Raw genomic sequence first — 13,676 nt, forward strand, 5'->3', positions numbered from 1 at the left:
ATGGATTTTGATGGCCTCTAAAATGACTGAAATAGACCAGGTAATCGCAGATAAAGAAGACTGCAGATACTCTGTCTCTTTTCATAACCCTATGGCTCAAGATGAATAAACAACAAGTGTTTGGACTTCTAAAACGAGGCGAAACTCTTTGATTTAAAGCACAAGACAAAACGAGAGCTTGGAAGCAAAAGTAAATGGAAAACAGTGACAGTCTTTTCCAGATTACTGTGTCTGTATCTTGTCTTATAATCACAGGTCATTTAGCAGTGAGGACAATGAGCTGAGACAATCTTTAAAGCACACGTTTATCTGTTTACACTTCCTGGAAGTGTGAAGTTCAGAGGAATAAGTGCGTGGTGTGCATTAACAATAAAAATGGAAAATGTCATTATATTGTGCAGATATTCCTCTGTGTTTAGGACAGCAACTAGTTAAGATATGCTTTTTAAAAGGTGTGTGTGTGTGTGTGTGTGTGTGTGTGTGTGTGTGTGTGTGTGTGTGTGTGTGTACTGAAGTGCAAATTAAAAGTAGAGGTTGTGCATTTATTTAGGAAGATAAACAGTCTGATAAAGTCGGAACAAACACGAGCTGGAAATAGTCCCACGGTGAGGAAATGAGACGACACATCTGTAAATAAAAACTAAAAATGGGAAATAATCTAAGTTCCTGTGCAGGGCGAGGAGTACAGTACAAAGTCAAGAGTTCACTGTTCTGCCTTCAGGCTCATAGTTCAGACTAACAAAGATAAAGACCAATCACGCAGGACTTATTATGTTTCCTGCTTTGACTTCTTACCCAGACTGTTCCATAATGTGTGTGCAGCACTTTTGTGATTAAAATATATTTAAATTAGTCGTTTATTTCAGTGCAGACAGATTATTGACACTCAAACAATGGAGCTACTTTGTCTGTTATTTACAAATTTTTAGAAAATTAGAAAAATTTGAACATTTTTTCCTGCTTGTGTATCAATTTAGAGGAAAAGTCATCCCCCAGCTTCTCAAGCTTCATACTCCAGTGATCATGAATGTCTAAAAACAAAAAATCTTTTCTGCATCTGGTATTGTTGAGATGTTTAACTCTGGACCAAAAAGGTGGATCTGCTCTGCCTAAAGCCGCTTTGAGCATCAAGGTCCTGAGCCGAGTCCAGTCCGGGCTTTTGTGGCCACGGCCAGCTCAGCTTTCAGGATGCCCGTGAGCTGCTTGTTCCACTCGTCTGATTTTAGATAAGATAAGATAAGATAACCTTTATTAGTCCCACACATGGGAAATTTGTTTTGTCACAGCAGGAAGTGGACAGTGCAAAAGTTATGAGGCAAAAATTAGAATACAATAAGAATAAATACAGTACACAACTGTACAGAATAGATTGTTGTATTGATTGTTGTCTAAACAAATTAAACTGTCATCTGTTGAGCTTTGTTCCACTTCTCAACAATCTCCTCTGATCTGTTTTCATTACAGCATTTTATCTGTGGTTTCCAACCTGTGCAGTTCAAACCTGAAGGATCCACATTTCACTTCACTTTTCTGTAGAAATTGATTTTCCAGTAAACTGATTAACACCTCCTGCCAACTAAATTAGTCAAACACGAACCTTATTTTATGCTACAAAATTTGTATTAAAAGCAACCCAAACACTTTGAGATTTGGATTTTAATCCATCCATCCATCCATTCACTTCCGCTTATCCTTTTCAGGGTCGCGGGGGGCACTGGAGCCTATCCCAGCTGTCATGGGGCGAGAGGCGGGGTACACCCTGGACAGGTCGCCAGTCTGTCGCAGGGCTAACACACAGAGACAGACAACCATTCACACTCACATTTACTCGCACATTCACACCTAGTGGCAATTTGGATTATCCAATTAACCTATCCCCACAAGCTGCATGTCTTTGGACGGTGGGAGGAAGCCGGAGTACCCGGAGAGAACCCACGCAAACACGGGGAGAACATGCAAACTCTACACAGAAAGACCCCGGCCTGATGGTGGAATTGAACTCAGGACCTTCTTGCTGTGCGGCAACAGTGCTAACCACCGTGCCACCGTGCTGCCCTTGGATTTTAATCGTTTCAACAATTATTCTTCAAGTTTTACTTGAACATTTTAGAGAAATCATGTTAAGTTCTAGATTTTTAAGGTTGGGGATTTTATTCCTTGCATAATAAATACGAGTTTATCTTCTCCAATAATCACTAAAAGCAATCGCATGTGATATTTTATGCATTTAATAATGAATAAAAAGAGAAAAACATCAGTATTTACCGTGTCTGAGTCGACAGGCTGGAACATCAAGTCTGGTGCTTGCTGGAACGCCATGTTCTTCTGCACAAACAGCTGCTGGTGAAACTCCTGCAGAACCTGCATGTGTTTCAAGGGAACAGACAAAAATATACATATATACTTATTTAAGGTTTATCACAAGCTTACAAATCAGCCCATGTCTAAACCTGCATAATTAACACTTAGTAAAGCCTTTAGGGTTCAGGCTTGCTCCCTATTTAGTTTTAATTTCTTGTTCTATTTAAAATTAACTTTAAAAAAAAAGACCTCCAGCTGAATGAATTGTGGCCAGTGATCCGTGTAGCTTAGGGCCACATTTATAGTTTTTTATTTTCCAGTACTCCATCAGTTTATTTCTGCTGTATTAAGTTATTTGATTTGCTTATAAAATGAACCCAAATCAGCTTTTTATTATTTTACACAAGTCAAACGAAAGAAAACGCCAATAACAATTAAGAGAATGACCATAAAGCCGTTTCTGGTTACTATCAGCTGATCTGAATGCTGATGACCACTCTGGTGTTTGTGGTCACAGCCTGACATTAAAAACGTATCACAGGCTCGAGTTCACCGCCTGCCTATTTTCACACAGACTATTTTTAACTCTCCAGCTGCTGAAAGCTTAAAGAGACAGTAAACAAATTACATAACATATCACTGTAAGTAACACAGGTGAAGGTACAAACAGTTTTAATTCTAATTTCAGGTTTTTTCTAAAGCCAGCTAAAGCAGCCGGGGACTGGACCACCACTTGGACCACAAAGCTCTCTGCCCACCCGAGGGAGGACGAAGTACCTGTGTGGATATTTTAAGCTGAACTCATGGGGCACAGCTATCAGCTGTTCTGGAAAAAAAATAAACCTCCCCAGTACTGGTCCCAGGCTGGTAACTTTGGTCTTTTGAATTGTACTTAAGTTTGGCCCCTCATCAAGAACCAGTTGCCTTGGGGAGACCATACCAGGGGACAGCATAGCTTCTCCTCCTCAACTGTGATCATTCACAGAAAGGAAAGGAGCCAGTGTAGGTGGTTTGACTGGCATCTGAAATAGGAGGCCTCCAGAATGTCTCCTAGACGAGCTGGTAAGGGCAGACCAAACACACACTGGACACATTGGGACACATTATGTATCTCGTGGTATCCCAGTATTCGCTGCCTGTCTGTTGTCAGACGCATTTGTGTGACCATAAATACCACTTAAGTGGGAAAAGGAACTTCTGGACATCTCTGCTTGGACTGCTGACTCAAGTGTCAAAAAATGATTTGATAGAGGAACTTGTATCGGAAAAAAGAGGAGCAGGGTATTGATCCCTGATGATTTACCCGTCAGTCTACAGTCATACCTTTACCTATGGCTAAAATCTGACACAAATGAGCATCTTCTGAAGGATGTCTGAGCTCTGCCTTAGAAACATGATGAACAGCTGAGTTATTTGGAAAGCTACTCGTTTACACCGAAAGGCACCAGAGTGGCGGCTCACTGTTCTCCAGGAAGAGCAGGAGTAGGTGGCTGGGGAGGGGGACGTCTGGGCATCTGCTTAGATTGCTGCCCCATGACCGGACTCAGATAAGCAGGAGAAAATAGATGGAAGGAAATCAGGTTTAGTAATATCAGTTTTATATTCTTTAAATCAAAATCTCTGATGTATCATGACAAATATTTCATATTAAGGTCTTTATCTACTTTTATCTTTATCTCCACACAGTAACATTACATTATATTTTCTCATATCAGTATGAGATTACAACAACAGCTTTTTTTGGCCCCCAAACTCCAGATAAACAGGAAAAAGGAGCATTTGGACAGTCATTTGTCACAGTTTGGGTCAAATCTGGACAGAGCAGGCGGTGTATACACAACATTCTCAGTTTACTACTGAACTGAAACTAAAGAGGAGAAAGAACTGGAGTATAAAAAATGAAACATTAATGCACTGTTGGGAGCAAACTGTGATAATAGCAATCTAAGTTCAACAATTGTATTTATCTGAGAGGCATTACTTTCCTCCCATCAGACCCGTAGAATACAATTTAAACTCACTTTAAACATGCTGTTGTGCAACCCCTGCTTTAAAATACCAAGCTTAGATTCTTCTGTGAAATGTCAAACCAAACTCCAGACTAACTTTTCAGTCTAAACTGGAAAAAAAAACCTTTTAGACCCAAATGAAGTCCTTCCTGGATGAACAAGCAATTTTGGAAGTGTTCCAATCTGGCACTAAAACTCACTGCAGCACTGAGTCCGCTCTGTTAAGACTTTTTAAATTACATTTTTTAGCAGCTGACTCGGGTGACTGTGTGCTGCTTGTGTTTTTGGACTTAACACCTGCCTTGGGCCATGGACACACCATGGACCATGAGATCTTTATCTATAGGTTGGTGTGGTGGGTGGGCATCACTGGCTAAGCTCTCTGGTGGTTTACGTCCTACCTCTCTGACAGAAGTTTCTGTGTCAGCACGGATGATTTTACCTCCACCTTTACTCCCATCCCTGGGGTGGGGGGCCACAAGGCTGAATTCTTGGACCTCTACTTTTCTCTCTGTACCTGCTGCCTCTTATTATTTTTCAGAAACACGGCATTTCTTTTCCTTGTTACAAGGATGACTGTCAAGTTTATTTCCCAGTAAAGCACATTGCTGTGTTCCCTGTTCAGCCTCACCTTGACCTCCTTATTGACATTGAGATGGACCATCATTACATATTTGGGTGATGATACCCAGTGGTAAAATACTGTCAAAATTAAGACGCTTCTCTTTAAATGCAATCTTAAAACAGTAACGCTTGCTCTTATAATAATCTCCTCCCACTGCTGCAATATGCTTCTTATTGGAATAAGCCAGGTCTCCTTTGCTGACCTACAGACGCTCGATTTGTAACAGGTACAAGTAAAGAAGAGCACATCACGCCAACTTTGGCTTCCCTTTACTAGCTTAAGGTTAATTTAAAAATACACTTACATTATTTTTAATAGTTATGCCCCATTAAAATGGGGAAAAACTATTAAAAATGAGATGTTGACTGTGACCTTACCTCTCTCTTTAAGCAGTCCTTTATTGTTAACGTCTACATCTCTTATGTATCTTTTACTCTCTGGCCTGTGTTTGTCTTTCATGTTTGGTTTTATTGTGTGGCCCTGTTGTTTTAAAGTGCTTTATAAATAAAAATTGGATCCTATGGTATATTTAGACCACAGAACTCAAAACAAACAATAAAACATTCATGAGAGTTTCGTCCAGTCAAATCAGAACGTCACTTTACGCAGAGCACACATAAGATCTGTTTCTGTGTTGACACAGGAAGCACATGGGCTGTAATGTGAGCCCTGCCGAAAACCGCTGCACCCACCGCTTCCCTCACTCTTCCCTCTGATTTGTTCAGATTCAGGCCTGAGCAGCAACAAGATGCCCCTCTGAAGGTGACCTGAGAGGCCAACGGGAGCAGCGTGTAACCAAGGAGCGGCAACGTAACTCAACCCATTTAAATTAATTAGCAGTTGGTGAGGCGCTCGACTTCAGCTCTTCTAAGGTTCGCAAAGCAAGTTACTGAATTTTTAGAGCCCTCCAAAAGTGATCAAAAGAAGGACTGATCCACATTTACAATAACAGACCTAATGACTACAGCACTGCACTGGGATCAACAATAGGACTGCATGAACATAAAAAACTGGGCCATCAGAGAAAGGTCAAAAACATAGATGGTATCTGAGAGATGGACTCAAAGTGAGCTTTTGCCCTCTGCCACGTTACATTTCTGTAGCCAGAAGTTACCAAATTCGGATGAGAGGGTGGATTGCTATCATGCATATATATGTATATATATGTACTGCTAAGTGGCAGATTAAAAACTATAGAAGTATAGACTTCTTGGATGGTCTGTGTTAGGGTTAAACATCAATCAAACCAGTCACAACACAGTCAACTCCAGTCTCTACATGGATGGCTTATGGAATAAAGTCATCCCTCCCAGAGTTCTTAGAAAAGGAGAAACTATCCATAAAGACCAAACTACTTTATATACTAGGCTGTAAACATGCTTATAAGTGTACGGGGACTGACTCATTTACTTTGAGACTGACTCCAACAACCTTGTGACATGACTGGTGAGCTTCTCAGTGTGTCAACAGTAGGCATAACCAGTGCCAGTGTTTATTTTACTCCTACATCATAAGTGTCATTATTGCAAAGCTGTATCAAACACAGCTTGTTCAAGCATAACTATGCATATTTTTGAAAAAACTGTTTTGGTTTTGCCAAAATTACGTTTGTGTCCAAAGTAAATTTTGAATTTTAGGACCAGATGCAGTAAACACCTTACAGCATAAACTGACTGACAAAAATATTTTTACACAGAAAGCCAAGTGGTTTAACAAAACCCAGTCTATTATACACAAAAAAGTGCTGCACATGTTCCAGCTTTATTCCTGGAAAATGTGGTGGACACAGTTTATAATATAGTCTGACTCATCTTTCATTTAATATCAGTCTGTAGTCCTTAGCGGTAACTTTAAACCTTACTCTAATGACATACAACCAGAGCGGCCAGGCCTTTCAAACAACAGCTGAAGTTACAGAAAAACAAAACAAACATGCAGCTGCACACATGAAGATACGTTGATATCTTTGGTACAAGCATTTATTTCAGGATAAAATTAAAAATGTATTTATTTACAGTGTGATTTTCTGGTCTTACTGACCCACTACAAGCCACAGTCACCCTTTTTTCTGACACAGCGCTTTATCTTAACTAACGCTGGGTTGTGGGAAGGCTGGAGTCTATCCCAGCCGTCACAGGGTGAGATGAGGGGTTACACCCTGGACAGGCTGACAGTCCAGTGCAGTCCAGTCGAGTTTTTGCAAACCACTTGGAGTCTACCTAAAAAACGCATGCTTAGCTGTTACATCTGACTCACTCTCACATTCACACCTACAACCACAGTGTTACGGTTAATCACAGCACCACCATGCTCTCTTACTCCACATTCAGCTTTAAGGTTAAGCAGGTTAATTAACTACAAACGGGTCTCTGTACCTGACTATTTGGTACAGACATGGGTGTGAGGTGGTGGATGTCCTGCAGGCTTTAAGACTCACCCCATTTGAGCTGTTGAGGATCTGGTTGAAGATGTTGTGGACAGCCTGGTAGGCTTCTAGCTCTGTCTGACACAGTGACACCAGGTAATCCTTTACCTGCTCGTAGATCCTCCCATCTAAAATCTGTATACAGTGATAGAAAGGTGTGTTTAGATTTACACCACGTCTCCTTTCACCCACCAATTCAGATGTATATATGCTCACCTTGATGCAGTCAATGAGGTCTGTGTTGTAGTAGCGCTGCTGGTGCGCATTCGCGGCTGCAAGCATGAGAAGGTAGTCGTTTCTGGCGTGCGTGGCTTTGGAGTTGCACTCGCTCCGCTTTGCTTTCAGCTAGAAGAGGAAGAAACGTTTAAACAGCTCATACAACAAAAACACCACTAAACGTTGGGCTCGTGGACTCAAGATCTTATACCTTTACGCTGGCCCTCTGAAGACTGGATCTGGACTGGAAGAGACTCAGCTTTGACCTGCAGAGAAGATACAAAATCATTTCTCTTTGGTTTTTAACATGAGCATCAATGTTTTGCCTTTTCCAGTTTAACCAAGTAATCAAATTTAGGCTGACAACATAAAAAAGGAGCCTCAGTTGGATGTGCAATTACAATAAGTACAAGAATGTACCAAAAGGTGTCAATACCTCACATGGAGGAGAGGTCAAGTTCAGGGACAGTTATTTAAGGTGAGCCCAACAACTGCCCATGTAGAAACATCTATCAATCAAACAGGCCACGCCCCTAAATCCAATAGCCAGGTACTCACAAAACAAATAAATAATTAAAACAAAATAAAACTCATTCTCTGTGCTGTTAGGAAAAGGAAAAATACCCACAGAGGCAAAAACTGCGAATGGCACTTTACATTAGTTAGCCATCAAGTGTGTAGATAAGCTGAGGTTGCAGTAAAGTAATTAATGAAACAGAAGAGTGTTGATAAACTACGAAACGAGCCTGACTCTAGAAGGAGATTATACTCTGTGGTCATGGATGAGAGGCCTTTCGTTTTATAATTTTATCAAATCTGCTTCATGTCTGCTTGAGAGACACAGGAGCAGCTCATGAACTATAGCGTTGTATCTTATTTGTCTCATTATGACAAATTAAAACCTACATTAGAAGGAAGTAAAAATCGAAAGACAGCAGAACAATCAAAACAATGGAATCTGTGTAATGACCATTAACACTACTACAGTGACACATTTAATACCCACGTTACTCTGCTGGAAGCGGATTGTTTACAAAATTAACATATGTGCATTTTGAACATGATATTTCCTTTTAATTTTAATGCTTGTTTAATGTTTGATGGTAATTACCTTTGTCCACCTATAGTAAATCAAAAATTAAAATCCATGCTCTTGTTTAATCAGGTAACTCAGTCAGATGACTTTTATCTAATGCAGTTTGAGCCTCAATATTTATTTCCAAATAATTATTGGAATTTTAACCTCATGGCACACCTGCAGTAATGTCGAAAACTACAAGAGATTCCCTTCCACAGTGTGACCACGAACAAAGATATCACTATAGTCATTTCACATTGCTTCTTTTTTTCCTCTGATTTATAGTTTGAACCCAACTTTAGACATATTGTAAACAAGAAACACATCATTATCACCTGTTTAACTCCTGGAGAATAACACGATATATATACAAATAACCAGGTCTCTCATTTGATTTTTATGCATGCGCAGGGTGGATGAAACGACGGCAGGAAGAAGAGTAAATAATCGTTTCCACTGCTGAATGTTTAAACCAAGCTGCTATCATAATGCCTTTAAGATAATAAGAGATCCACTTTGATAAAAAAAATAAATCTGAGCAAAGGCTGGAACTGATTACAGACCTGCTGCTTCCAATTTAAACCCTGACGATGTGCAATAACAGCTGCATGAGTGTAAACAATTGTGAGCAGAGCAGTTTGTGTGAAATTATTAAACTTTAGTCTTCTCTTCTTACTGGAGTGTTTCATTCTGCAGATTTTCAAAAGGCAAACCTCAGAGGAGTCATCTGAGAATGTGTGCGCGTGTGTGGACACAACAGACCAGAAAAACACAGCATTTATAGTATTATTTGTAAGTGGTGGCCCAGCTATCAATCCTCTCCGACAGCCTGGTAATAAACTTTCCTGATGAGCAGAAAAATGTCTGCTATGTGGTGAGTCAAAGTGCCAGCTGTTCATGTCGTGCCAGGCCAAAGTGCCTCCATCGAGTCATGCAAAGAGCCTGAGAGCTGCTTGTTTGATAAAACTAAAAAATTTTGTTTTTTTAGAATTTTCTTCTCTCAACTAAAATTGATTTTCGTTGGAACTTTTGATCCACTCAGAGCAAAATAATGTGCTCAGATCTGAATTTAAGAGCTGATTTGTGACATCTGATTTGGAAACTATTTCTGTTAACTTAAACCTCGGAAATTTCTCTTGTTTTCAGTGAAATAGGAGAGATTATGTCGAAGTTTTGCAAGTTTTTAATACGAAGGAGTTTTCAGTGACAGAAGGAAGGCAAATCAATTAATTTACAGAAGAACCCCAGTACATACAAGTTATAATTGTTTGCTGTGCTTTTCAGCAAAACTGGAGTTTGTTCTAATTAACTGATCTGCAAACAGGCGTCAACAACATCACCGTCATATTATTAATCAGTTTATTTCCAGTCCAGCATGGCAGTCTGCTTTTTCTGACTCCCTTTGAGTGACTTCAAGACACTTTTCAATTTAGTCACGGAGAAATAATTGTAAAAATACACAAGAGGTTTTTATTTCTGATCTGACTGAGAAACTCCACACATATTGGCTCACAGGTTGTGAAAAAAAGCGGATAGCCCATGACGATACCTCTTTCTGACTCTTAGGATCACTGTAATTTACCAAATGCACTTTATTTCATTCAGTGTGATCTAAAATTAGACACTGAGTCCATAAACTTGTCAGGAAAGTGCTTACAGAGGTCACAGACCAAAGGGACATTTTCCCGTAGCCATGTGTGGATCAAACGTTACAGTTAGAAGTGCTGCCAATGAGAGAGAGAGGTGAAAGTTTTTCAAAATAAATGACAGAAAGTCATGAATCTGTCTGATTTTTGGTACAGAAAAGAAGATAGATACCATTTTACCATTACTACCCTGAGCTACTGAGGACATTTTCCACAAACAAATACTTATCATTAAACTGTAGGGTTTTTACTTTAGAATAGTCTAACAAAGAGAGTAGAGTAATTTGGATCATACTTTGCGTCCAGCTCTGCCTTCTCTCGGACTGCCTGCGCCATCGTCTCGGCCTCCTGGTACTTCTTCCTGCTCTTGGTCAGCTCCTTCACCGACTCCTGCAGCTCAGCTTGGACCACAGTCAGCTGCTCAATACACTGATGACATCAAATTGGAGACATCGAGAACAAAAAACAAAACAAATAAGGGCTTTTACATCTACATGCAACCACTGAGAAATATGCAAATACCCTTCAGGCATATCTATACAACACATGGAGTGAGTAATGACATCATGGCACACGCTACATACAGGAGCTTTGATGGAAACTCCCAAAAAGGTGAGGCCCAACAAGAGCAGCACTGTAGGCTGCAGGCATTGGAACGTGGCCATTAGAAACCAGAACGTGGCACAGAGGCGTCAGACATTACGATGAGGAAAAAAACTCCAGACGTGCAGAGCTAACTGCAGAGCTGATAGCAACTCTAAATGATAATAGGAGACAGTATTGTGAACTCTGCCCTTCAAAGGCTGACTGTTTATTACACCGTTTACAAGAACCTGCACTTTCCACTGGGTAGTAACACTGACCTGAAGACGAGGAAGATGTGACTATGTCTACTCTGCAACGTCATCGTTGTGATGGATTTTTACCAGAAAGTGACGCTGCGTTCCAGGAGCACCATAACGGCAAGCCTGTCTGAAGTTATGAAGTTTCTTTTTTAGTGACTCGCCTGCTCAGATGTTTGCTCCCTCCTGTGAGCACTCTTTTCCCATTAACCTTCATTTTGTATGTCTTGAACAGTCCTCCTTTCAGTACATACACCCTCTCGTCTCAAAAACTGCCTGACTTTCAAAATAAACTTTAACTAGGAATACATAAAGTTATGTGAAAATACAAAGTTTTGTGTATCAGAGCACAACAAAAATTAAGAAAATCATCTGGTCCTTACCAAGTCCTAATAAATTAGGTAATTACAAGCTCAGATGAATAATAACACATGACATATTCCACTGTCATTTATTTAAAAAGATCTAAACACACCCTTACCTCCTCTGTGCGAATTAAGAGGGTAAGTAGTAGCCAGGTGCTACTTAATCAACTGTGATCACCTCAATTAAAGCAGAAGTTTTTGCAAGTTTTCAGGTCTGAAGCTTTCAGGTGTGTAATAACACAAAGCCCCAAACTTACCAGGAGTCAGTGTTCCAGCAAAATCACCACAAGGTCAGACTATCAGCACAAACACCTCAAACCAACTGTCAGCACAGCAGTTAAGGGGTCATGATCTGGGCTTGTTTTGCAGCCACAGGAACTGGGCACTTTCCAGAACTCCTCCGTATAACAAAGTACTCTAGATTTAGAGCTGTTCAATAGCTGAAGCTTGGCTGAATTTAAATCATGCAGCAGGACAATGATTATGAGCACAGAAGTAAATTTACAATCGAATGGCTTAATAAGAAATTAATCATAATGTTGGAATGGCCCATCAAAGTCCAGACCTCAACTTGACTGAAAAACTGTGGTGGGAGCTTAATAGAGCTGCACATAAATGAATGCCTGCAAATCCCAACTTTTCAAGCAGAGAGGGTTAAAATTCCCCTATAATGTGAGAGACTGAATAATTCAGAAAACAATTACTTCAAGTTATAGATCCACCTTTAGCAGCTACCGAATCACGCAGTGTACTTAGTTTTTCTACACACTTCATAAGCATGTTGACTTAGTGTTTACACAACGACACAGTTCAATATGATTATTTTATATTATGTTTTCTTTCAGTTTGGGCTGGACTGACATGGTCACCATATGGGCAAACCCATGTGTGTCTTAAACCACATCTGTGTGGTCCTGTGTGTAGCCACAGGTTCAGCCACTGGTAACTGATAATTACCGATGCCTGCTCCTTATCAGAAACTTTCACATAATGCAAACAGTCTGACAGATTCTGTTGAAGTCGGCCATGGTTCTCTCAGAAGTGGAATTTAGCTTGTGGCACCACAACCTAATGTTGGCGTCAGCCAACTTCTCCAGACACTTGGGCTGAGGGCTGTTGAAGCCAAACGTTAGGAAGCTTTAGGTGTTATGTTGTCCTTTGATTTGCCCATAAAAGAAAGGGATTCATTTTCCATCTTATCAACCTTACTGATGTTAAACAGGGCCTTTCATGTGTCACAATTAAATAACCCCCACCATGCAGAAAGTACATAAACAAACTGGGGTTAACATCATATTTTTAAACTATTTTTCAGGATAATTAGTACTATATAGCAATTTAACAACTTTATCACAACATTTTTTTCCCATTTTGTGCTGCAATCATAACTGATGCACACTATCTGGGGATGACAGCACTACACGAAATGGAAAAAAGGGCAGATAAAAATGACATCAGGGAAAACTGCAGTCGAGCAGTCTGTGACTTCATCATTGTTTTACAGAAATAGGCAAGTATGAAAAGCAGAACTTTATCATTAGTGTGTGGGCATGTCACACCATTTGTGTGTTGTGTGTTAAAAATAATAAAAGCCACTTTGTTCCTGTTGGTGTGCATGAAATAGGAAGCCAGCCGACTTGACTTCAGCTTCCACTGTTACAATTTTCAGGTGGTTGTTTGAGGACAGAAGGCGTCTTCGGATTTAGTTCACGAGAGCCATTAACATCTGGTTAAACAGCATCATTTAGTGTCTGAAGGTCTAAACAGTAACCAATGTGAGCATCATGCTTCTAAAACCATCAACTTCCCTTTTTCACTTTGGGGAAACAAGATAAACACCCTGCATTGCATCAGTACAGCAGTGCACGTCAATGTAAGGACAGAAGTGAGACCTGCAATACCTTCCTAAGCTGCTGCTCCTTCTGCAGTCGTGCTGTCTTGGCTGCGTCGGCCACCTGGACTTTGTAGTTGTCGCAGGTGCTTATTCTGGACTGCGTTGCCTGGACCATACCCTCCAAATAGGCCCTCCAAACACAATACATGTTCCTAAAAACAAACAAACGCAGATTGATGCAGTGAGACATTTTTCGCCATAACGAATGGTAAGTGAGTAACTAAACAGCTAGAGATGCACTATTAAACAAAATAGGATATGGTCTGACGTCCCAT

The 13,676-nt window shown here is 40.2% G+C and overlaps 1 protein-coding gene across 1 annotated transcript in view; it reads right to left on the reverse strand.

The window, feature by feature from the left end:
* LOC146624698 (F-BAR and double SH3 domains protein 2-like) overlaps positions 1-13,676 on the reverse strand; it is a 44,932-nt gene that overhangs the window by 11,763 nt on the left and 19,493 nt on the right. The window contains exons 5-10 of the mRNA XM_085364697.1: positions 13,409-13,553; positions 10,596-10,729; positions 7,788-7,842; positions 7,577-7,705; positions 7,373-7,495; positions 2,266-2,361 (exon numbers count right to left, since the gene is read on the reverse strand). Coding sequence (XP_085220823.1) covers positions 2,266-2,361; positions 7,373-7,495; positions 7,577-7,705; positions 7,788-7,842; positions 10,596-10,729; positions 13,409-13,553 — 682 coding nt within the window. The remainder of the gene's footprint in view (positions 1-2,265; positions 2,362-7,372; positions 7,496-7,576; positions 7,706-7,787; positions 7,843-10,595; positions 10,730-13,408; positions 13,554-13,676) is intronic.

This window comes from Diplotaxodon limnothrissa, linkage group LG10, assembly GCF_057381915.1.
Source record: "Diplotaxodon limnothrissa isolate DT_005_m linkage group LG10, D_limnothrissa_male_GT1.1, whole genome shotgun sequence".
NCBI classification, from domain to species: Eukaryota; Metazoa; Chordata; class Actinopteri; order Cichliformes; family Cichlidae; genus Diplotaxodon; species Diplotaxodon limnothrissa.